At 44.5% G+C, this 24,316-nt stretch overlaps 2 protein-coding genes and 1 pseudogene across 6 annotated transcripts in view; 1 reads left to right on the plus strand and 2 right to left on the minus strand.

Annotated features, from left to right (window-relative positions):
* BCL9 (BCL9 transcription coactivator) overlaps positions 1 to 17,691 on the plus strand; it is an 84,980-nt gene extending 67,289 nt beyond the window's left edge. Inside the window, exons 4-10 of one of the 4 annotated variants that reach the window (XM_030824716.1) lie at positions 3,014 to 3,326; positions 4,314 to 4,630; positions 5,858 to 6,047; positions 7,244 to 7,343; positions 10,268 to 12,509; positions 13,727 to 13,987; positions 15,359 to 17,691. In XM_030824716.1, coding sequence (XP_030680576.1) covers positions 3,274 to 3,326; positions 4,314 to 4,630; positions 5,858 to 6,047; positions 7,244 to 7,343; positions 10,268 to 12,509; positions 13,727 to 13,987; positions 15,359 to 16,440 — 4,245 coding nt within the window. In that variant the 5' untranslated portion in view covers positions 3,014 to 3,273 and the 3' untranslated portion in view covers positions 16,441 to 17,691. Of the gene's footprint in view, positions 1 to 3,013; positions 3,327 to 4,313; positions 4,631 to 5,857; positions 6,048 to 7,243; positions 7,344 to 10,267; positions 12,510 to 13,726; positions 13,988 to 15,322 lie in introns of all 4 variants that reach the window. The other 3 variants (XM_030824717.1, XM_003273218.3, XM_030824714.1) reach the window with 3 other exon arrangements.
* The window catches only part of LOC100585076, a 1,278,821-nt pseudogene that overhangs the window by 514,061 nt on the left and 740,444 nt on the right, over positions 1 to 24,316 (minus strand). The window lies entirely within an intron of this gene.
* Positions 20,831 to 24,316, minus strand: part of ACP6 (acid phosphatase 6, lysophosphatidic) — a 41,095-nt gene continuing 37,609 nt past the window's right edge. Inside the window, exon 10 of the mRNA XM_030824741.1 lies at positions 20,831 to 22,556. Coding sequence (XP_030680601.1) covers positions 22,494 to 22,556 — 63 coding nt within the window. The 3' untranslated portion in view covers positions 20,831 to 22,493. The remainder of the gene's footprint in view (positions 22,557 to 24,316) is intronic.

Raw genomic sequence — 24,316 nt, forward strand, 5'->3', positions numbered from 1 at the left:
GCCTGGCAACGTCTGTTCCTATTAAGTACTGGGCAAGTCCAGGTATTGGGAGTGGGAAGGAAGGGAGGAAATGGGGTACCCAGGAGATGTAGAAGGTATTTTGAAATGGCTTCTGGCATGATAAGCCAGCGTGCTCGCTAGAGAGTGGTAGTAGTCATAGTAATACTTAACACTGGAGTGCTTACATTATACTGCTGAGCACTTTATATGAACTTGCTCACCTTGTCCACCAAGGCTCTACTTTGACAGGCACTACAGTGATGAAGAGCACAGACTTTGGGGCCGGAGTGGCCAGAGTGCTGCTTAAATGCCCACTCTACCACTTACTAGTGTGTGAGCTTGGGCAAGTTACTTAACATTGCAGAGCCCGTTTTCTCATCTCTAAAATAGAAATAGTAGTGGCACCTGCCTCCTGGGGTTGTTATGACTGGGTTAACATGTTTGTACAGTACTCAGAACAATGCATGGCACATAGTAAAAATTTTAAGTATTAATTTAAGAATAGAAGAGAAAAACATTGTGTAAGTAGATCTAAGGTGTTAGGAGATGTAGTTATGTTGGGGGAAAAAAAAATCTCTCTGGCTATAATGATTCTGTGGAAGATCCTTTCCAGTCCTTGAAGGTGGTTAAACAGTTGAACACTAACATCCTGAAGAGGCTGATTTTATTCTTTGGAGCTGTAGAATATGTTTGGCAGATTTTTTGCTCAGTCGTTTTTATCATCAGAAAGGCTAAAAATAGGGACAACTTATTTCCTTGGACTAGGGATTGAAAAACCTAGATTTTGATCCCAGTCACTGGGTGAGCCCACATGCTTATTTCAACCTCTGTGCTGTCTCTCCCTCCATAAAGTAATGGGAAGGAAGATGGCTTCAAGGAAAGAGCCAGGGTCTGAGAGCAGTGATTGGAAACCTGGAAGAAGCCATTCACACGCCATGTGCTCCATTCATTCATCTCTAAAATGCCTGTCAATCAAAGTCAGGCAAATTGTGAGAAAATGAAACTGTATGTAGAAGTACTTAGAAAATAAAAGTGTTTTATGTTCACAGCATTGTTATTAGAAATAATCTTTGCTACCAGCTCATCATAAATGTTTGGCAGATTAATGAGGTGATTTGATAATTGTAATGTTTAGAGTTTCTTTGGAAGATGTGTGTAACACAGATGCCAGGTGTTTCTGTTATGGGAGAACTTGAATAAGTCACAGAGGATCTACCTACATTCTTAGTACATCATGCTGAGTATTATAGAAAAACAAAAGAACTTTAAAACAAGGTTCTTGTCTTCTAAGAGCATAGTCTTCACAGGGTGATAAAATATACACCTAGGATTATTCAGTACGACATGTGATTGAGTGCTAGAATACGTGATGCAGACAGAAAGTACTAGAAGAAGTTATGGAGGGGGACTATATAGGTGGTAACTGCTTTTCTTTTCCTGAGGTAAATGTTTTCTGATGGCTTTGTCCATGCAAGATTCATTTTCTACTTCTATTTTCCCAGTGATTTCTAATGTTCATTGAGAGGTTACAAAATGGTTTATGATTATATATGTCGAACTTGACAACCACAATCCATTTCTTAGTCTAAACCAAAAAAAAAAAAAACCAAAAAAAGCTGGAAGATGATGGGGGATAAAAATAGAACCTTAAATATAATCAAGACCAAAATGTTTTTTAACATGCTCTCTCCTGAGGTCAGCATAGAAACATTCATAATGTTTTTATTCTAGTTCTTTTTCCTGACTTTTTTATTTAAAAAGGAAAAAAAATTTAATTGGGTGTACTCAGAACTTCCATAAATTTCTTTCACTGTCCCAGGTGAAATAGCTGAGACTATTGCAGATTTCTAAATGAAGAAATAGACCTTTAACGTGTGACAGTGATCGTAGTGCTACAACCTAGGATATAACTGATCCTCCCAATTTTAGCCCAGTCTCCATTCTCTCAAAGTACATGTAAGCTGCAACACCTGAGCTGTTTCTAACTCCCTTTGGTTCTGTAGTCACTAGTCCTGCACCTAATATTCTCCTCCTTCATTCCTATACTTTGTCAGTAAGATACTAGAAGCTGGAAGGGGGTTGATAAGGGGATAGTGGCTACAAGAAAACCATAATGGAATTGCCCTGGGAGGGAGCAGAGACTTAAAGTATGTCTTGGTTTTACCTGAATTCGTCTAGGCTTCCCTGAATAAAGGACTTTCTCATTTGTTCTCTAGCTAGGTTTGGGAATATTTTCTTGACCTTTATGCTTCAAATTAGCCTTGCAAATTGGCTCAAAAAATATCTTAGCCTTCAAAGATGTTCTTTTACTTTCAGAATTACGGATCATTCCCATGCTTACCCATGCCTGCAGTCTCTGTCATTAAGCAGTGAGAACACAAGACACATACTCGGCATAATTTAATAGAAAGATCATGGAAATCAGGGGGCAGAACTGATTGTATTTGGTGTTGGTTCAATATTTGATTTCAGAAGTACCTCCTTTAAAGTTCCCCCACCCCCAAGGCCCTGAGAGTATAAACATAGATTAATTTGCATCATGGTTTGAAATTGGGGGAGTTGTTTCATTTCAGTGCTGTTGTTTGCCATCAGAACTGAAACACCAGATAGTCATTATGGATCTGTGGTACCTAGGGGTTTCAAAGCATTGTTTTGAAAAAAGAAAGACACAAGTTTTTGAGGGTTTTGTATTCAAAACTACAGAAATATAAGGGAGAATACATAGCTAAAGAGAAAACCGCCTTCCTCACCTGCTCACCCTTGCCTGGTCCATGCTGCTTGGGTGGGAGGCTTGCATGCATGGCAGGAAGTCCTAGTCACCCTCCAGCTGGTGTGGCCCCTGAGCCTTTGTCCACAGAGGGAGCATCACCCTTTCCTTTCACCCTGATGGAAGTGGAGGCATGGTCTAGCTGCTTCGCTGAGTTGGCTAGTGCTTTCACCTTGATCCTGTTGTAAGGGTGTTTTATGTCTCTGTTTTTGCTCCCAACTTTTTTTGGGTGGCCTTTTCCTGTAGTGTGCCCTGGAGATGCGAGATTTTCCTCTGGCAGCAGGAGGCACGCACCCAGAGAATGCTGGAGCTGCAAGGGGAAAGGACCCACTTCCACAGCAGAGAAAAACAAAGAGGAAAAAGGCATACAGGCAGCGAGCGCTAAGGGACGCACCCCAGCAAGCAGTGGGCCAGTGCCACTGCCCCCAGCAGCTGTTTCTGCTGCAACCCGAGAGGAACTCGGTGAGCCTGTCCCGTTTGTGACTGCAAGCTCAGGATTTCAATCAATGCATTCCAGTAACCCTAAAGTGAGGAGCTCTCCATCAGGAAACACACAGAGGTAAGGGCTGGGGCCTCTTCCTGCAGCCCTTTGGGGATGCCATAGGCACACCATGAACACTCATTGGTGAAACAGTATGTTGAATTAGAAGTAAATGAAACCCAAATGGGAAAGGAAGAGAAAATAGACTAGTAAATAGTAATATAAGAGTAAGCAGGATACAGTGTAATCAAAGCTTATGTTAGAGTTTTCCTTTGTTATTCTTTTGTCCGTCATTCCCTGACCTCTCCACCCACCTCCCTGCCAAAGCACAAACGAAAGGACCGTACAGACCAACCAGTACAGTCTGCCCAAGTTGGCAAACAAGGAAACTGAGGCCTGGAATGATGAGGAGGCCTAACGTCTTAGAACTAAAACATTATTCCCCGGACTCCCACTGTGACACTTTTTCCTCGGTTTCACAGTACTTAAATTGTTACTTTAAAAGAATTTTGTCCTCACTCCCTGAGGGCAGTGGTTGGTTTATCTGCTTTGGTGTAATACTGCTTGTTGGGAGGGATTAGTATCCTGGAGGATTTCCCTAACCTGACAGTCACCAGCTCCCGTGCTCTTCGGGACCAGCTTGCATTTTCCAACAGGGAAGTGAGGCTCTCCTACAGCTGTTCCTTGTCATCAGCCTGGGGGTGGGTAGTATTTTGATCTTAACGATGCCTGTTTATTTACTCTGAGCTAGTCTTAGTGTAAGAGTCATTTCTCTATGTACATAGAAACCGTTGTCCTTTATTGACAGAAGCCCTGGAGATGGGTCCCCATGTGACTCTAGGGTTCCTGAAACCTGGCAGGCCACTCTGCTTGATCCTCCTCTCTGTTGATAGCTCTGAGATGGGATCGGGGTGGTGGGAGCAAGCAAATGGCTGAGGTGAATCATGGGGTGGTTATTTTAGTCCTAAGGGTCTCCTTGACCCCCAATAGAAACTGCCTCTCCCTAATTTGTACTGACCAGCTGTATCTGGTGTCTGATCTTCCTTTGTTATTTGTTTCTTTTAGTAGCCCTAAGTCAAAGCAGGAGGTGATGGTCCGTCCCCCTACAGTGATGTCCCCATCTGGAAACCCCCAGCTGGATTCCAAATTCTCCAATCAGGGTAAACAGGGGGGCTCAGCCAGCCAATCCCAGCCATCCCCCTGTGACTCCAAGAGTGGGGGCCATACCCCTAAAGCACTCCCTGGCCCAGGTGGGAGCATGGGGCTGAAGAATGGGGCTGGAAATGGTGCCAAGGGCAAGGGGAAAAGGGAGCGAAGTATTTCCGCCGACTCCTTTGATCAGAGAGATCCTGGGACTCCAAACGATGACTCTGACATTAAAGGTATGTCTATAAGATCTTTGAGACTCAGAGGGAAGTAGGTATTCCTGAGGGAACACCTCTGACATTCAACAGAGGCCAGAGAGCCTAATATCAGACAAGTGGGGAGAGTAGGTATAAGATTGATGAGTTCTCACAGTTTATGATGGAACTATTTCTTCTCATTTTGTTACTAACTGAAGAATTGTTTGGAACCTCCTAGTTGAGGAGTTCTTGCCCTTAAGGATGCAATGGTTTAGGGGTTATGGTAGGATGTTTCACAGGCCTATCCCTGTTTGTACACGTTTCTGGCCTCTATGCTGTTTGTACTTTAGTTTCAAGCCAGTCGCTCTAGTTTGTCTGTGCCAGTGGCCCCCACTGGGGCAGTTTTTCTGGTATCCCCTTCTCTTCTCCATCAGAGCAATCCTCCAAGGCTTGGGTCTTGTGTTCTCTAGTTGCCATTTTGCCAGACTTGCAGACACAAGAGGAAGCCTTAATGGCCCTGGCAGTAGTCCAGATTTGTTACAGCTGATTTTAGTGTAGCAGGAATGAGTGGCTACCAGATGTGTAGAGATTTGGCAGGCACCAAAATGGAGTGAGCAAGAAAGGTATGGGACCAACAGCTGTGGTTTCAGGCTTTTTCCTCCTAGTATAAGACCAAAAGTCTTAACTGTAGGCCAGAACATGAAGTTAGTATTCAAGGAATGGAAGTATGATTTTCCAACCCAAATTAGAAATGGAAACCTGGGTGATTGTTTCTTCCCCGCTTCCTCCCCTCCTCCCTCAAGTATTTTGGCAGGCCTGCTATGAGTGCCAGCACTATGCTGGGGGGCCATGGTCAGCAAGATGGATACAGCTGTTGTCCTCAAAGATTTGAATGCACCTTGAAAGCTGATTATTAGACAGTTACAGTAAAATATGATAAATGCTGAAATAAGAGAAGTTAGAGGGCTGCGAGATCCATCCCCAGTTAAGTCTAGGAGGTTTCAAAAAGGTTACCAGAAGAAGGGACATTTACACTAATATATGAAGGAGATGTAATAGAGAGGTAAGGAAGTGGGGGAAGACTGCTTTATGGTTAGTCATTTGAGAGAGAAGAGTATTTGAAACTTTATGAGTAGAAGAGATTTCCTCTTAGCAAGGTGGTACTTCCTTGAAATTCTCAAGGTGGGTTTGTGTTGTGATGCTATATATGCTGGCAGAAGAAAGGAAATTTTATTCTTTCTCTGACGAGTCATTTTATTCTTTTAGAATGTAATTCTGCTGACCACATAAAGTCCCAGGATTCCCAGCACACACCACATTCGATGACCCCATCAAATGCTACAGCCCCCAGGTCTTCCACCCCCTCCCATGGCCAAACTACTGCCACAGAGCCCACACCTGCTCAGAAGACTCCAGCCAAAGTGGTGTATGTGTTTTCTACTGAGATGGCCAATAAGTAAGTTGATGGCTGTGTCTTGCTGTTGGGCAGGGCTTGTCTGGGGACCTAAGTTCTTATTCCCATTGCAGATTGATCTTTTATTATCACCCAAAGTTAACAGTACAGAAAGAGATAAAACATAAAACCTCCCAACCCAAACTCCCCCAGAGGCAACCACTGATAATACATCCTTTGCTTCCCTTTCAGAAATTTTCCGTGCTTGTACAAATATACATATATATCTTTTTTTCTTTTTTTTTTTTTTTTTTTTTGAGATGGTGTCTGTCTCTGTCGCCTAGGCTGGAGTGCAGTGGCGGGTCTTGGCTCACTGCAGCCTCCACCTCCTGGGATCAAGCAATTCGTCTGCCTCAGCCTCTTGATAAGCTGGGATTACAGGAACCCGTCACTACACCCAGCTAATTTTTTGTATTTTTTAGTAGAGATGGGGTTTTACCATGTTGGCCAGGCTGGTCTTGAACTCCTGGCCTCAGGTGATCTGTCTGCCTCAGCCTCCCAAAATGCTAGGATTACAGGCATGAGCCACCATGCCTGTGACTCATTTCTTCTCTTTTAAACAGAAGAAATTGATTGCACAATACACACTTTTCTGCAACCTACCTATTACTATTTTCTAAACAACACAAGTAACAAATGTCCACTCTAGAATAATTAGAAAGTATAACTAAAAATTAATATCTCTGGAATTCACAGAGATAACTACTGTAAACATTTATATATAGAAATTTTTAGTGGATGGATGCATCAATTTTTATTTATCAGAATTGTGATTATACCCTACATATGGTTTTCTGACTTTTCTTTCACTTAAGATAAAAAGTGAATCTTAACAGCCTTAAACTATCACTAGGTATTGTACGATCTCATCTTCCCCCTTCTTGGGTTGGGATTTTGAACTCGGATTCTCTATAAAACACCTACTACAGTGGATTGGTTTCAGGAGAAAATCTTGGTTTTTGTTTTTTAATGCCTCTTTTGGGATTTGCTAATGGCTGTCTTTTAATTTTAGAAGTTTGATGATAAGTGGTAAATATAAATAATGAAACATGTTTGTCTTGATTTCTTCAACATTTTTGGTGGTTCTTTATATTCCTTCCTCTCCCTTACAAGTTTATTGTGTGGTTAAAGTGCTTTGGAATGACAATTAGTGAAATAGAAACAAGTTCTAGTGTGTGCTGTCTCTTCCGTCTTTGCAGAGCTGCAGAAGCTGTTTTGAAGGGCCAGGTTGAAACTATCGTCTCTTTCCACATCCAGAACATTTCTAACAGCAAGACAGAGAGAAGCACAGCGCCTCTGGTATGTTGTTTCAGAAACTGAGTAATGGTTTAATGATTCTACAGTGACTGCAAAGGAAAGGAGGTGGTGAATTTAATTGATAGGAAGGTAGTCTTGATGGCATGAGCTGCGTTCTTGGCATTTAACCTAATTCTGGCATCGTGGGGCATTAGGCATATCATACTATATATACTAGCCTTTTCTACGAGAAAGCTGGTAGGTAGATTGATGAATTACTAGGGGGAAGAAGATGCAAACTAAAAGAGGAGCTATACAGATATCTTTGGGTTTCCTTCATGTAATCGTCTCTGGGAAAATCTAAATTCAGACCCCGTGTACAGAGCAGGATTTTTAAAAATAACACTCTTGAGCTAGTTGAATAACAAAGAAAGAACAGAAAAAAAGCAACAATTAAAACTTCTAGAGTACATGATGACAATATCATAATCAGAGCCTCATCGACTTTCAAAGTGATTCATATTTATTTCAAAGTGATAAGACCATTGAATGCTTTTAATTGCTTGATATTTGTAAAATTGTAATAAATGTTAGTCTGTTTTCTATCTGGATCTTAAGCACCTGCTGTAAACTCCAAGAAAAAGCATACAGTGGCCGGGCGTGGTGGCTCATGCCTGTAATCCCAGCACTTTGGGAGGCCGAGGCGGGCAGATCACGAGGTCAGGAGATCGAGGCCATCCTGGCTAACCCAGTGAAACCCCGTCTCTACTAAAAATACAAAAAATTAGCCGGGCGTGGTGGCGGGCGCCTGTAGTCCCAGCTACTTGGGAGGCTGAGGCAGGAGAATGGCCTGAACCTGGGAGGCGGAGCTTGCAGTGAGCTGAGATTGTGCCACTGCACTCCAGCCTGGGTGACAGAGTGAGACTCCATCTCAAAAAAAAAAAAAAAAACAACATACAGTGGATATTTTCATGCGTGTAGTTTACCAAATCGAACCAAAAGATACTTCTTATATCTGGCATCATCAAGCCATTGCACCAGATGCTATGGGGGATACTAAGAAGTTCAAGACACAGTCCCTGCTTTCAGGGAGCATGAAATCTAATACTGGGATGAGTCTTAAACATGGGAAAAGTTAATTGACAGTAAATAATCAAAGTGACAATTCAAGATAAAATAGGTGACATCTTTCCTATTTTGTGTATCAGAAAAGTCTCCTTCTTTGTAGACATAAGCAGAGCTTAGGCCTTTCTAAACTTAGAAAAGGAATTTCACATTCCCCATGCATCTTGACTACTCAAGGGTAGAAGATGCATACAATTATATTTAAAATGCTTATTGTCCTGGAATGAATATGGTACAGTGTAACTGAAACCAACCTTTTATTGACTTAATGGCAGTTCTTAATACCTACACCTTAATACCTACACCTACACCTTCTCTGGTACTAAAATCAGGAAAAGAGTTAAGGAAGGAATTGGGAATAATCCATTGTTCCACATCTAAATGTTTTCTGCCGTCATGGTTTCCTTATATGAAATCAGTATCCACCCGCAACAAAGAAAACCTGACCGACAAAACCAAACTTAAAATGGCACTGGAAGGAAAATCAAGGTGACCTCTACACTCCAGTTAGGAGTGTGGATATGAAATACACTTTTGACTGTACAGAATCATACAAGATTCAGCCGATCTTACCCACACAACTTGATACCTACAGGCAGAAGTGCATGGATACCTCAAAATCCAACATTTATATATATATTCACAGAATATAAGTGCCCAAAGATATGTTTTCATGTGTATACAACACAAATTGTTCATATGCGGAGATACACATAATTATTTGTTTACATATTTGCACACAGGTAAACATTCCAGAGAGTAGGTGAGGAGATAAGAGCCTGAAGGGTTTGGAAATACAGACTGGATTAAGTGAACAAGTAGGAGCAAATGAACACGAAAAAAGGGTCTGGAGAAAGGCCTTTGGTGAAAGGTCTCTGAGACAGGGTTTGTAGATCAAGCCCTTCTGTTCATCAGTGCCCTCTTACATTTCAGCAGTGCTCTTGGTTTAGACCCAGAACATATACATCCCTCTTCCAGACATTCAAGGTGTCCATGTCACCTATTGTAGGTGAGTGTGCTTCTACTCTGGACTTAGTATAGCACTGGTACTTAATAAACAATAATAAGGCAATCATCCAGCATATTAAAAAAGGGCAGTCTACTGTCTATTGGAAAGAACAGTTCAAGAGACGCCATGAGCTAGATAGCCTCAGATTTCTCCACAGAAGCTTCCTGCCTGCAGATTATCTCACTACAGTTAATGTACAAATTCTTATCAAATGTGGAATCAGTGATCACAAGCCAAAAACAGAAACCAGAGATGTCAGGCCCCCTGGAAACTCCAGGAGGGGAGTGCCTCAGTAGTCACCCTGCCAGAGGAGACGTTGAAATGGAGCAGCCTTACCCGCTTCCTCGGCTGGTAGAGTACAGAGCTGCAAGTGACTTACGCTTTCTCTTTCAGATGGCAACATCAGGCCTTTTGATTGACAATGAGAAGTCTACATACCCAGTTATACTTTCAGGGAAAAGAAAAAGGTGTTAGGTACAGCCTCCCACATACCAAGAAACTAATCTCTCTCTGAATCAGAAACACATAGTAGACATGTGATATCAAACCTGTTCCTCAAAATAGATACTGAAATGTATTCACTTTGGCAGAGTAGCTCTCCCCTGGCATACTTTTAAAGTTATTGAAACCTAATCTTCAGCAAGGGAAAGAGGATACCATTTGACAGTAAGTTTAAAAAAAAAAAATCAAAATGTCTCCATGCCCAAAAGAGGGTTGTACATGAGCAATTTCTACAGCCAGTGTCAGTTAGATTTATGTGACTGGAGACAATTCCTTTATAACATATCTTGCTCTTTTAATTGCCCTTCTGTTCAGTTTACCAATGATTTTTAAACTATTTGTTTGTCTTCAGAACACACAGATATCTGCCCTTCGGAATGATCCGAAACCTCTCCCACAGCAGCCCCCAGCTCCAGCCAACCAGGACCAGAATTCTTCCCAGAATACCAGACTGCAGCCAACTCCACCCATTCCGGCACCAGCACCCAAGTCTGCCGCACCCCCACGTCCCCTGGACCGGGAGAGTCCTGGGGTAGAAAACAAACTGATTCCTTCTGTAGGAAGTCCTGCCAGCTCCACTCCACTGCCCCCAGATGGTACTGGGCCCAACTCAACTCCCAACAATAGGGCAGTGACCCCTGTCTCCCAGGGGAGCAATAACTCTTCAGCAGATCCCAAAGCCCCTCCGCCTCCACCAGTGTCCAGTGGCGAACCCCCCACACTGGGAGAGAATCCCGATGGCCTATCTCAGGAGCAGCTGGAGCACCGGGAGCGCTCCTTACAAACTCTCAGAGATATCCAGCGCATGCTTTTTCCTGATGAGAAAGAATTCACAGGAGCACAAAGTGGGGGACCCCAGCAGAATCCTGGGGTATTAGATGGGCCTCAGAAAAAACCAGAAGGGCCGATACAGGCCATGATGGCCCAATCCCAAAGCCTAGGCAAGGGACCTGGGCCCCGGACAGACGTAGGAGCTCCATTTGGCCCTCAAGGACATAGAGATGTACCCTTTTCTCCAGATGAAATGGTTCCACCTTCTATGAACTCCCAGTCTGGGACCATAGGACCTGACCACCTCGACCATATGACTCCTGAGCAGATAGCGTGGCTGAAACTGCAGCAGGAGTTTTATGAAGAGAAGAGGAGGAAGCAGGAACAAGTGGTTGTCCAGCAATGTTCCCTCCAGGACATGATGGTCCATCAGCACGGGCCTCGGGGAGTGGTCCGAGGGCCCCCCCCTCCATACCAGATGACCCCTAGTGAAGGCTGGGCACCTGGGGGTGCAGAGCCATTTTCTGATGGTATCAACATGCCACATTCTCTGCCCCCGAGGGGCATGGCTCCCCATCCCAACATGCCAGGGAGCCAGATGCGCCTCCCTGGATTTGCAGGCATGATAAACTCTGAAATGGAAGGGCCAAATGTCCCCAACCCTGCATCTAGACCAGGTCTTTCTGGAGTCAGTTGGCCAGATGATGTGCCAAAAATCCCAGATGGTCGAAATTTTCCTCCTGGCCAGGGCGTCTTCAGCGGTCCCGGCCGAGGGGAACGCTTCCCAAACCCCCAAGGATTGTCTGAAGAGATGTTTCAGCAGCAGCTGGCAGAGAAACAGCTGGGTCTCCCCCCAGGGATGGCCATGGAAGGCATCAGGCCCAGCATGGAGATGAACAGGATGATTCCAGGCTCCCAGCGCCACATGGAGCCTGGGAATAACCCCATTTTCCCTCGAATACCAGTTGAGGGCCCTCTGAGTCCTTCTAGGGGTGACTTTCCAAAAGGAATGCCCCCACAGATGGGCCCTGGTCGGGAACTTGAGTTTGGGATGGTTCCTAGTGGGATGAAGGGAGATGTCAATCTAAATGTCAACATGGGATCCAGCTCTCAGATGATACCTCAGAAGATGAGAGAGGCTGCGGCGGGCCCTGAGGAGATGCTGAAATTACGCCCAGGTGGCTCAGACATGCTGCCTGCTCAGCAGAAGATGGTGCCACTGCCATTTGGTGAGCACCCCCAGCAGGAGTATGGCATGGGCCCCAGACCATTCCTTCCCATGTCTCAGGGTCCAGGCAGCAACAGTGGCTTGCGGAATCTCAGAGAACCAATTGGGCCCGACCAAAGGACTAACAGCCGGCTCAGTCATATGCCACCACTACCTCTCAACCCTTCCAGTAACCCCACCAGCCTCAACACAGCTCCTCCAGTTCAGCGAGGCCTGGGGCGGAAGCCCTTGGATATATCTGTGGCAGGCAGCCAGGTGCATTCCCCAGGCATTAACCCTCTCAAGTCTCCCACGATGCACCAAGTCCAGTCACCAATGCTGGGCTCGCCCTCGGGGAACCTCAAGTCCCCCCAGACTCCATCGCAGCTGGCAGGCATGCTGGCGGGCCCAGCTGCTGCTGCTTCCATTAAGTCCCCCCCTGTTTTGGGGTCTGCTGCTGCTTCACCTGTCCACCTCAAGTCTCCATCACTTCCTGCCCCGTCACCTGGATGGACCTCTTCTCCAAAACCTCCCCTTCAGAGTCCTGGGATCCCTCCAAACCATAAAGCACCCCTCACCATGGCCTCCCCAGCCATGCTGGGAAATGTAGAGTCAGGTCAGTATGCTTGCATCCTCACAGTTGGACCTAGTAGCTGGAGACTGCTAGAGCCTGATACGGTTACTTTAGGAAAACTGGTGTCTTGAGTACACAGATAGAGGAGGCAGTCTTTGTTGAAATGGCCATATTTGTGGCAAGGTGCATAATCAGTGCTTCCATGGGGTTATGCAGAAGTGTCCAATCTCAGCAAAAAATACGTATGTCAGAGAGACTGTTAAAAGGAAGAGGGGAAATGGGGAATATGTGTTGGGTTCACAGAATAATTTACATTCGCACAATGAACAAATGCAATAAAATGTCTTAACAGTGGATGAATGTGGCTTCTTTAAATACTGGACCCACTGCAAGGGGCTGCCCTTGAATCGAGATTCTGGGTATAATCCTAAGCAGAGAGAGGGGAAGCTGCTGTAAGACTTGTATGGTTCTTGTAAATACCTGTTGACCACAGAAACAGTTACCAAAATCTTCTCCTTGGTAGACCGCTGTTTTCACATATCAGCTACAATTTAGGAGGATTTTCTTCCTGGGAGAGATTCTTGCTGATGATGATGGTTTTGTGAGTGGGACTAGAGGTAGTCGATGGAAGTAGCGCCAAGGTGTAAATACTAGGTTGGTGCTGTCTCCACCTGAGAAAGACTAGAATCAGAGCAAGATAGAAGATTTATCCTACCAGCCTAAAGTGTCTCTCTGTGGGGTAGCAGTTCACTGAAGCAGTACAGTGGAACAGCCCCCTCAGACCTTTTTGGTTCAAACATCTTGGTTGTGGAAATTAATCAAGAATGTGTGTAGGGTGATGTCGTTAGTACCTGGGGTTATATCACTAGTCTGGCTTCATGGCATACTAGTACCTGAGTCGAACTCTAAACTGTGATTGGCAAGGGAAAGAGATCCACTTATTTCATATTCTATTCAGTGAAATGGTTGTCTGTAAACCGTATTTTCCCCAAGCTTGAACTAATATTTCTAACACATTACTGGTGTGTTTGTCTTCACATCTGCTGATCGGTCATGTCACCTCCATATCACACCGCGGTCTCCCTCTGCACTCACACAGAGCTTGACTAGAAGATTGATGATTTGTGTCTGGGATCTAATAACACTGTCCTGTTCATCTGTCTCATTCCTGGCCTTGCTAGTTCATAATCATAGGGCCCAATACCCTTCAAAAGGAATCTAATTCCCTGCCCGTTTTGTTTTATTTTGCTTCCTTTTAGGTGGCCCCCCACCTCCTACAGCCAGCCAGCCTGCCTCTGTGAATATCCCTGGAAGTCTTCCCTCTAGTACACCTTATACTATGCCTCCAGAGCCAACCCTTTCCCAGAACCCACTCTCTATTATGATGTCTCGAATGTCCAAGTTTGCAATGCCCAGTTCCACCCCGTTATACCATGATGCTATCAAGACTGTGGCCAGCTCAGATGACGACTCCCCTCCAGCTCGTTCTCCCAACTTGCCATCAATGAATAATATGCCAGGTAAGATATCAGAAAGGCAGGTTGTGGAGTGAGTGCTAGACCAAAGAGAAACCTCTTGAAGCGTTTTCTCAATGGCTATACACCTGAATAGGTGGAAGTTCAACAAGTAGAAAAAATCTTCCATCTAAGGTAGTTTTCAGTAGAATGAAAGTGCCTTGACTAGAGGAAGATAATTTCTTATTAGCTTGACTCCTTATTTGTTTGTAAGAAAGCAGGTTTCTTTATAGTTCTGATGCTTCTGTGTACCTGGATGGTTTTCAGGGTTTGTTGTTTTTGTTTTTTCTCTTTGGGTCCTCATGTAGCAATGTAGAGAGCAGTTTCTAATAGGCCGATTGGAATATCTTTAGTTCTCAAGTTTTTTTTTCTGGAAGAGCAGCCTCAAACCACAAGCAGCCACAGGATTTCAGACAGTGGAAAGCCCCTATTTCCTAGAGAAGCCTTTTTTTTTTTTTTTTTTTTTTTTTTTTTTGGACTAGGGAGATAATAAAATCCTTCCCTTCCCTACACATTCGGTACACCTTCATTCCTATACCCACCCCTCACTTTGACTCCTGCCACTTGACTAACAGATAATGATCAGGATGGTGAAAGCAATCAGCAAAGAGACCATGACTTTTCAGCCATGAGTTTCTGGTTCCAGTTCTATTCTGATTGTTACGAATGCTTTTTATTTATCAGTAACTCTAATTAACCAGGTTAGTACATGTACCAGGAACAGCATAAGCCCCCTGCCACACTCGGTGGTAATTCCACAGAGAGACCAAATACTTCAATGTCCCAGGGACTGTATTAGAATATGTTACTTTCCTTTTCTATTAAAAGTTATTTCTTGAACATTTCATGTAATCTCGAGTTTTAAATGCTTTCTCTATAAGGCACTTATAAAATAATGCCAAATGCCAATTGAAAAATGACCTGTTAGTTTCTTTGTTACGATTCCTGATCATTGGGATTGTAGTACTGATTTCTCCAAAAGGACCGTACTTGAGTCATTCAGGCAAATGGTTTTCTTCTGTGTTAAATATCTCCAATGAGGAAGGCGAAACTCATTTGTATGCTAATTTATAACTTTTCACACATGAGAATTTCTCCCTTGCTCTCTTCTACACACTCCTAAATCATAGAGTTTAAGACTCATATTGTCCTGTAGAGCTCTTGGTTCGTATGTCCCCAGATGTATTATGATCTTATTGATGGCAGGGATTGTGTGTTGTACGTTTTCCCAGCATTATACTATGCACATTGGATGCACAATAGTTTTTTTGTTAATTTATTATAGTTTTTCTGAGTTGATTTTTGGTTAAGTTGATTCCTTTGATATCTTTATTTTTCTAGGAATGGGCATTAATACACAGAATCCTCGAATTTCAGGTCCAAACCCCGTGGTTCCGATGCCAACCCTCAGCCCAATGGGAATGACCCAGCCACTTTCTCACTCCAATCAGATGCCCTCTCCAAATGCCATGGGACCCAACATACCTCCTCATGGGGTCCCAATGGGGCCTGGCTTGATGTCACACAATCCTATCATGGGGCATGGGTCCCAGGAGCCACCGATGGTACCTCAAGGACGGATGGGCTTCCCCCAGGGCTTCCCTCCAGTACAGTCTCCCCCACAGCAGGTTCCATTCCCTCACAATGGCCCCAGTGGGGGGCAGGGCAGCTTCCCAGGAGGGATGGGTTTCCCAGGAGAAGGCCCCCTTGGCCGCCCCAGCAACCTGCCCCAAAGTTCAGCAGATGCAGCACTTTGCAAGCCTGGAGGCCCCGGGGGTCCTGACTCCTTCACTGTCCTGGGGAACAGCATGCCTTCGGTGTTTACAGACCCAGATCTGCAGGAGGTCATCCGACCTGGAGCCACCGGAATACCTGAGTTTGATCTATCCCGCATTATTCCATCTGAGAAGCCCAGCCAGACGCTGCAATATTTCCCTCGAGGGGAAGTTCCAGGCCGTAAACAGCCCCAGGGTCCTGGACCTGGGTTTTCACACATGCAGGGGATGATGGGCGAACAAGCCCCCAGAATGGGACTAGCATTACCTGGCATGGGAGGTCCAGGGCCAGTGGGAACTCCGGACATCCCTCTTGGTACAGCTCCATCCATGCCAGGCCACAACCCCATGAGACCACCAGCCTTTCTCCAACAAGGCATGATGGGACCTCACCATCGGATGATGTCACCAGCACAATCTACAATGCCCGGCCAGCCCACCCTGATGAGCAATCCAGCCGCTGCCGTGGGCATGATTCCTGGCAAGGATCGGGGGCCTGCCGGGCTCTACACCCACCCTGGGCCTGTGGGCTCTCCAGGCATGATGATGTCCATGCAGGGCATGATGGGACCCCAACAGAACATCATGATCCCCCCACAGATGAGGCCCCGGGGCATGGCTGCCGACGTGGGCATGGGTGGATTTAGCCAAGGACCTGGCAACCCAGGAAACATGATGTTTTAAGCTGCTAAGATTGGATGTGCCGATCCTTGTCAAGATGAGATTCCAGGTCCTGAGAGCTGCTTTGAGGGAGTTCCAGGAGTACTTACTATTGGTCATGCAATAGGAGAACAGAGACCCGAGGGCTGCTTTGGGGGAGGGGGGAACTCGAGAATGTATGGATTTACCTGAAAACAAATTATTCATTTAATCAACAGGTGTGTTTTTTTTAAGATTTATTTTTTAAAAATTATTTTTGTGGACTTGGGTATCCATGATGGCACCTACTTTTGGGAATCTGTAGCTGTGCTTTGAGAATTGCCATCGGTCATGTGTTGCACCGTTCTCTGTATGTTTACGTCCTTTGGACTGGCTTCTCCCAGGATTCTGTTTTTGTTTTTTTGATTTGGGCTTCATTTTTTTTGTGTGTACTGTACTATATTGTAAAAGGGATTTTAGCAGAGACTTTAGTCTTTGGGGCAAGAGGAGAACAGGAATGCTGGGCTGTTTACTTTAGGTGGAGAATCCATCTTCAGACCTTTGGACTATTTTCTTTCAACTGCAGTGTATAGAAAAACCAAACTACGACCTCAGAGCAGAGTATTAATGAAAAGCACAAAAAAAGGAACTAAGTTCAGTGAGGGGTGGGGGGAGGGGGGAGATTTTTCTTTTGAAAAATAATGACTCTTAGGACATTTGTTTTTCAGTTCAAGTGCTCTTCAGCACTGTCTGTCTCCCGATATACCAACCCACTGGCACATTTTTCTCTTGTTTTCTCTCCCATTTTGCTCTGTCTCCTCAGTTAAGTGTTTCCTTCCTTTGTGCCCCCCGCTGGTGACCCTCTGCTTCCCTCTCTCTTTCCCTTTGGCAGCTGCAATACACAGTGTTATTTTGGGGAAATAAATCTAGCAAAGCCTCGCCTTCCGTGCCGAGCGTCCTCTTGGCTCTGGGAGGGAAAGGTCTGTCCTTGGGATGCTCTCTGGTCTTTTTTTCCCCTAAGTCTTTCTCTTCCCCCATCATACCCTTCCCTGCCCACCTTGTTTTCTGTTCTCCTTTTATTCGGAATTCCCAAGTGAATTTTATTAATGTGGGCGTGGAACAGATGCTAAAAGCTATCCAGGATTTTGTTTCTGTTTGTTTTAAATTTTGTGGTTCCTTCCCTTTCCTCCCCCTCCCATGCGTAAGACGTTCTGTGTAACCTCCATTAAATTTGGTACAAAACCACTCGCCAGAGCTGTGGTGTCAGAAAAATAAAATATATTGTTTCTTACAAAACTGAACTGCCTTTTTTGTTCATTTGGATTCCTGATTGTTTAGTTTTGGGCATACCGGTTGCCATGTGACCCAGAAGCATAGACTCTTTGTATTGGAGTTGATCAATAAGGTGATGGTTAGGGAAAGCAAATAAAAGTACCTTCTCAAAGCATATTCCATGCTGTTAAGGAATAACTACTCATGTAGGTTTATTCTGTACTGTTCCTATCTCAGTCATGAAATCCTAGTTATAAGCAGAAGAGCAACCCTGGTTCCATTGCTGAACTTTACCTCTAGGGCAATTAATGGTCTTTATTAGGAATGTTTGTGAGAGCCAGTTTAGTGGTATGGAGTAATTAAGAAGGCCAAAGGTTGTATGTTTAGTTATTTGAATAAGCTATGAGATGTCCCTGGGTCTTGTTAAGGTAGAATATTATTACTATACCTGCAAATTATGGGTTTCCACAGTCCGTGGGTTTCTGTGGTCCTTTCTGGCTCCCCACCTCCCCCCTACCCCATCACCTCTGCTAATCCTGCTCAGTCTCTGTGCACAGTTCACTTCTCACCACACACATCTTCAGCAGATCAGTGTGTATCCTGCAAGGTATGTGTCTAATGGACTCGCTGTTGTGCTTCTGTGCAGTTAATTCTGTTCTGGTGTGTGTATTTCTTTGAGTTGTTGTAGGTGTTTTTAGCTCAGTGAGTGGGCGTCTGTGTGCATGTTTGTTCTTAGGTGAGAGAATCTAAGCGAGGAGCGGCAGGTGCAGAGTCATCTGCAGACAAACTTGTACAAATTGGGCTCTGCTGGTGTTTCACAGTCGGAGCTTTTCTCTCCAACAATTGTTTTGGAGAGCCATTTTCTCTTCCTTTTCAGCAGCCCTGTCTTCTCAGTAACACAAGTGCCCCAGACAACAAAAAATGTGGAGATGAACATTTGAGTACCGACTCTACCAGTTGCCTCCCTGCACTTTATCTTGCCGATTTTTAAGGGGCCCTATGAAGTGAGTGGTAATGATCTCATTTGCAGATGAGAAAACTGAGCTCACAAGTTTAAGAATTCTGATTCCATCTGATGTATTCTGTTGGTGCTGGGTAGTGAAACTTTCATGTTGTAGAGAAATTAGGATAGTAAAATGAAGATTTTGTTTCACAAACTTAGCCATGTTTCTGGGTTCTCTGGCTTTAAAGTATATAAATGAGAGCAGACCAACAGCCAAGCATGGGCAGCACAAGATGAGAACCTGAAGGAAGGGTCCCACCTGGCATTTGTCTTCTGGTCTGGCTTCTTGGGTCGCTCCCCTCCTTGCTGTAGCCAACAGTGTTGCAGTCACTAATGGTGTGTGGTCCTGTTGTTACTTTCACAGGCAGGGAGTCAAGGCATAAAAGGTACCCACATAGGAGAGCAGGTACTTACTTAGAGGGCTAGCAAGAGACCGGTGGGTCTGGCTGCTGTGGGCAGCTGGATATGTGGCACTCCTCTTGCAGCCCCCTGCTGGAGAACTTGTGGCAGTGCAGATCAACTTCCCCACCTGAGTTTTTAAAATACCCCATCATACATCTTCATTCACTTTATCAGCACATGCCATTTCATCACGATAATGTCTGACAAGCCAAATTTAGGGCCTAAATACAACAATTTCTCATTTACTAAGATTGTTATAAAATAAAATTACCTTTGGAGAGACTGGATGCTGCTGCATGGAGAACTGATGCAAGATTTTTTAAAAATCAGTGAGAGTGATGAAAGATGTTTCATATTAACATATTCCTGTGAGAGCCCAGCCAATCTTCTCTCCTTCCTCTCCTGAAGTTTGGGACTGAATGGAGAATATGCAGTAGTGACTTGTTCACTTCAGGGGAAAGTGGTGGAGTGTGTGTGGCTCATAGCATTTGTTCTTAAGGACTAACTAGAAGTATGTAGCATTTTCCCTGAAACAATGTAAAATAAAATAATTTACTTTAGAAACAATTCTGCACTTATAAATGAAAACACATAATTATAGGGGTTCTATGAAGGAGGCGGCATGAGAAAATAAATTGAAAACAATTTTACGTATTTAAAGCTACTCCTTAAAAAATGGATCCAACATTTCTCCCCGCCTCCCTGCACTCTATACTTCTTGATATTACCATCACAACACAACTGTGGTCATCTGTGCCACCTGTGCAGTTGGACAGGACTCCGGCTTGGTTTAATGCTCCACTGTCACTGTTTGGAGTTCTTCATTATTGAATAGGGGCTCCACATTTCCATTTTGCCCTGGGTCCCACAGATTGCTTAGCCAGGCTGTTGTAAACAGAAATCACAACAGCTCCACAGAGGTGCTGGGACCCCAGTCTCCATATTTATTCTTTTTCCTTAACTAGTGGCCAGGAGCACCCCAGGCAGGGTACTTTGCTGTGTTCCGCTTAAACTGTCTACACTTCAGTTATTTCCTTTTCCTTTTCTGAGTAAATTTCAAGGTGCTGAAAGGAGAGGGAAGTTGCATTTTAACCCGAGGACTCATTTATTTAGCAAATATTTATAGAGCACCTACTGTGTATCAAGAACTGTGCAAAGGCTGGGATGTGGAAACAGGTGTGTAAACCAGTTATTGCGATACAATATGATGATTGCTACAGTGAAGGTGTGGACAGGGTGCAATGGGCCAGAAAGGAAAATTCAATGAATCCTCAAAGGGAAGGTGATTTTTTGAACTGACTCTTAAAGGAGAGAGCATTCCTGGAGGATGGTGGTGAGCATTGAAGCAGAGGAAATGGGAACAGCAGGGGCTTGCTGATGGGATGGCCTCTTTAAGGGAGGAAGAAGTAAAGAAGTAAGAAATAAGCCTAGGCTGGGCGCGGTGGCTCACGCCTGTAATCCCAGCACTTTGGGAGGCCGAGGCGGGCGGATCATGAGGTCAGGAGATCGAGACCATCCTGGCTAACACGGTGAAACCCCGTCTCTACTAAAAATACAAAAAATTAGCCAGGCCTAGTGGCGGGCGCCTGTAGTCCCAGCTACTCGGGAGGCTGAGGCAGGAGATGGCCAGAACCCGGGAGGCGGAGCTTGCAGTGAGCCGAGATCGCGCCACTGTACTCCAGCCTGGGCGACAGAGCAAGACTCTGTCTCCAAAAAAAAAAAAAAAAGAAAAGAAAAGAAATAAGCCTAGAGAGAGAGTGGGTCACAGAGAGCCCAGTGTGGCCCAGTAAGATGTTTGAACTTCAAAGTTTTAAGCAAGGGATCAGGTGATCAGATTGTGGAAGATAGGCTGGGGGTGGGGTGAGAGAACCACAGGAAGATCACTTGCAAAAATTTGCTTATTCTACAAAATCCTTAGACTCATCTCTTTTGCTTGAAATAACATTAAATTGTATCATATTTCCCATGCTGTTTAGACAACTTGAGCCTCATTGCCACTTTCTTTTCTCTAACTCAGACCTGTAATTTTTTTCAAAGTCACAAACCCTTACATTTAAGAAAAGTCATGGAATCCTAATTTGGTGGTAAGATTTTAATAACACATTTAAAGCAATAAGTTTATAAAGCACAAAACCAGTGGGTGGCCAAACATTTCCTATTGGAGGGAGCTAAATCATAAAAATAATGTTAAAAGGAAGGTATGCTATGAGGATTGTAATAAAAGTTTTCTCTATTTAACGTGGCTTCTTATCTGGGTTACTGTTAAACAGACACGAATCTATTTTCTGCCTATAGGTGACCCCACTTCAGCTGTTAACTTTCTGTCTCAGTGCTTAATTGTGCTTGGTAATCAATACTGTCAGAGGAAGACGGTGAGTGTATGTATGACCATAGAAAGAGAAAATAAACAGAAGAATCAGAAATTATTTCCTCACACATAGTTAAAGCATGGGAAAATTCAGTTATTTCACCAAACGCGAAAGAACCCAGATTTCTCTTGCAAAATACCTGCTTAGTGTTCCCAAACAATTATGTGGGTACCCTGGGGTTCCAAAGAACAGGTTAAAGAAACCCAGCCCTAGGAAACTGCATGTCTTCACTGGGGCCGGCTGGGCGTGTTGCTGTGCGGCTCTGGGTGGCTGGGTTTCTCACACCTCACCACCTGCACCTAGACCAGCAACCCCCTCTCATGAGGGGCTGACCCGCAGCTCTGTGCTAGCCACACTCTTCCATTCTCTAGAGGCTGGAGCCAGGGTCAAGGGCAGAAACAGCTTACAAATCTCAGTTATATCCAGTGTCCAATTAATTAGTGTTGAGGGTGAATTTAAGTTTTCAATCTTTTTGTTTTCTACAGTCAAAGTTCTTTTTATTAAAGACCCCAGGAGCTCATGTTTGTTTCTCATCTTCACCAAGCTTCCAGGAGCTTTCATTTTCCTCACTTCCCACATAGAAGCTCAACAGCTACCCCATGAGCTGTTTTCCCTGGAGACTCCTGCCCATCCCCATGAATCAATCTGTGATCTAAGGCCACGCTTTTGGCGGTACTTTATGGGCTCTGGAGTACTGGCTTCTGGCTGCTCGGTTCTCAACGTCAAATGAAGACAAGGGCTGGGCCTGGCACCTTGCTAGAAACTGAGTCATTGTTACTGGGTTCAGTCAAAATGTATTTGATTACAGGGGATGGTGGATTACTGTGATTTATTTTGTTCTCCAAACTGCAGAAGATCTCCTGGGCTTTGGTAAAGTTCTCTAGGGTAGCTGTGAGTAGTGGAGCTATTGAAAACTTTTATACACACATATACACATACAGATTTACTTATACACATGTATATGTACCTTTAATATATGAAAGTATGTAAATAATTAAATGCCAGTTTTGAAATGTCAACACTGCAATGAAGAGTAGTTTGCTTTTTCCTTGTCAATGAGGCTGGAGAAGCCCTAGAATTTTATTCATTCCTGTTATGCTTGGTACCTGCAAGGCCTTTAAAATAAAATTATCATTATTTAAAAGTGTGATAATACCAATGAGGAAATACAAGGATCACTTCCATACAAAGGAAGAACCAGGCCCAGAAGAGAAATTATCTGACAGGCACCTCAAACTTAACATGTCTTAAACTTAACCTCTGACTTTCTCTCACATCTTATCTCCATACCCCACTTCCCCATCACAGTAAATGACATTATGTCCATCCCCTAGTTTTCATGTCAGACAACTGGGAGTCATTCCTAATTCTTTACTCCTCATGTAAAACCATCAGCAAATCCTTTCATGCCAATTTCCAAAACATATCTTAAATCCATGCACTTTTCTTCATCACTCTAGATGAAGTTACTGTCTTTCACCTCATTTATTATGTGTTTGTTTGTTTTTTAACCAGTATTTTCACTCTAGCTCTTCAGTCTATTCTCCACAATATAAACAAAGTAACCTTAAAAAGTATGAATTGGCTGGGTGCTGTGGCTCACGCCTGTAATCTCTGCACTTCGGGAGGCCGAGGTGGGTGGGTCACGAGGTCAAGAGATCAAGACCATCCTGGCCAACATGGTGAAACCCCGTCTCTACTAAAAATACAAAAATTAGCGGGGCTTGGTGGCACGCACCAGCAGTCCCAGCTACTCAGGAGGCTAAGGCAGGAGAATCGCTTGAACCCAGGAGGCGGAGGCTGCAGTGAGCCGAGATTGTGCCACTGCACTCCAGCCTGGGCGACAGAGTGAGACTCTGTCTTTAAAAAAAGTATGAATCACACCACTTTCTTCCTTAAGACTGTTTCATGGCTTCCTAATGCAATTAGTATGAAACCCAAGATCTTTGGCAGGCCTGCCAGGCCCCAGCGCCTCTCCAGTTTTGCTTCATGCCCTTCCCCCACCCACTGTGCTCCAGCCGAACCATGCTAATTTCAGTATCTCCAGCGTGCCAAGGCCTTCTTGCCGCAGGACCTTACCCACACCAGTTCTTTGGCCTGGCATACTTGACTCCAGGCTTTCCCAATGGCTGGCTTCTCCATGCCCCTCAGGTCTCAGCTTATTTGTCATCCCCTCAGAGAGGTCTTCTCTGAGTACCCTGTCAAATACCTATGCCCAACACACACACACACACACACACACACACACACACCATCATTTTATATCACAACTCCGTTTGTATCCTTCATAGCAATGACGTATTTTATCTTGCCCACTGTGTGAAGTCAGGAGCCAAATTTTTCTTGCTCATCACTTGTTCACCAGCATCTGGCACAGTGCCTGCACTCTATCAAAGATCAGTAAATAGCTGTTAAATAAGTGAGAGGGAAGAATGATCCATATGAGCTTGGGTGGCCAGGAAAGATTTCATGCTGGTTGTGGTACATGGGATGGACCCTATAATGAGGCTGGGGGTAGAGGACACACAGGGGACGACACGAATGAGGAAATGGCAGTGGGAATGGACGGATAAAGAAAAGCAGGCCAGATGACAGCGAAGGGAACAGCTTAAACAAAATTGATCATGTGCACAATAGAATGTGAAATTGAAAAGGGAGGGAAGAATGAATAGCCCCAAAAGCCAAGAAAAGGAATTTCATCTTGATATGGGAAGTAATTGGGACCCACTCTTTGGTCTTAATCAGAGGACTCACATGCTAAGTGTTTTATCAAGTGAGTCTGCAGGGGCAAGCAGGATGGATTGAAGCAAGGACAGGCTGGAAGAGCTGACTGGAAGCATGCACGTATTCTGAGGTTGAGGAGGTGAGGCTCCTG

The sequence above is a fragment of the Nomascus leucogenys genome, chromosome 12 (assembly GCF_006542625.1).
Source record: "Nomascus leucogenys isolate Asia chromosome 12, Asia_NLE_v1, whole genome shotgun sequence".
NCBI lineage: Eukaryota > Metazoa > Chordata > Mammalia > Primates > Hylobatidae > Nomascus > Nomascus leucogenys.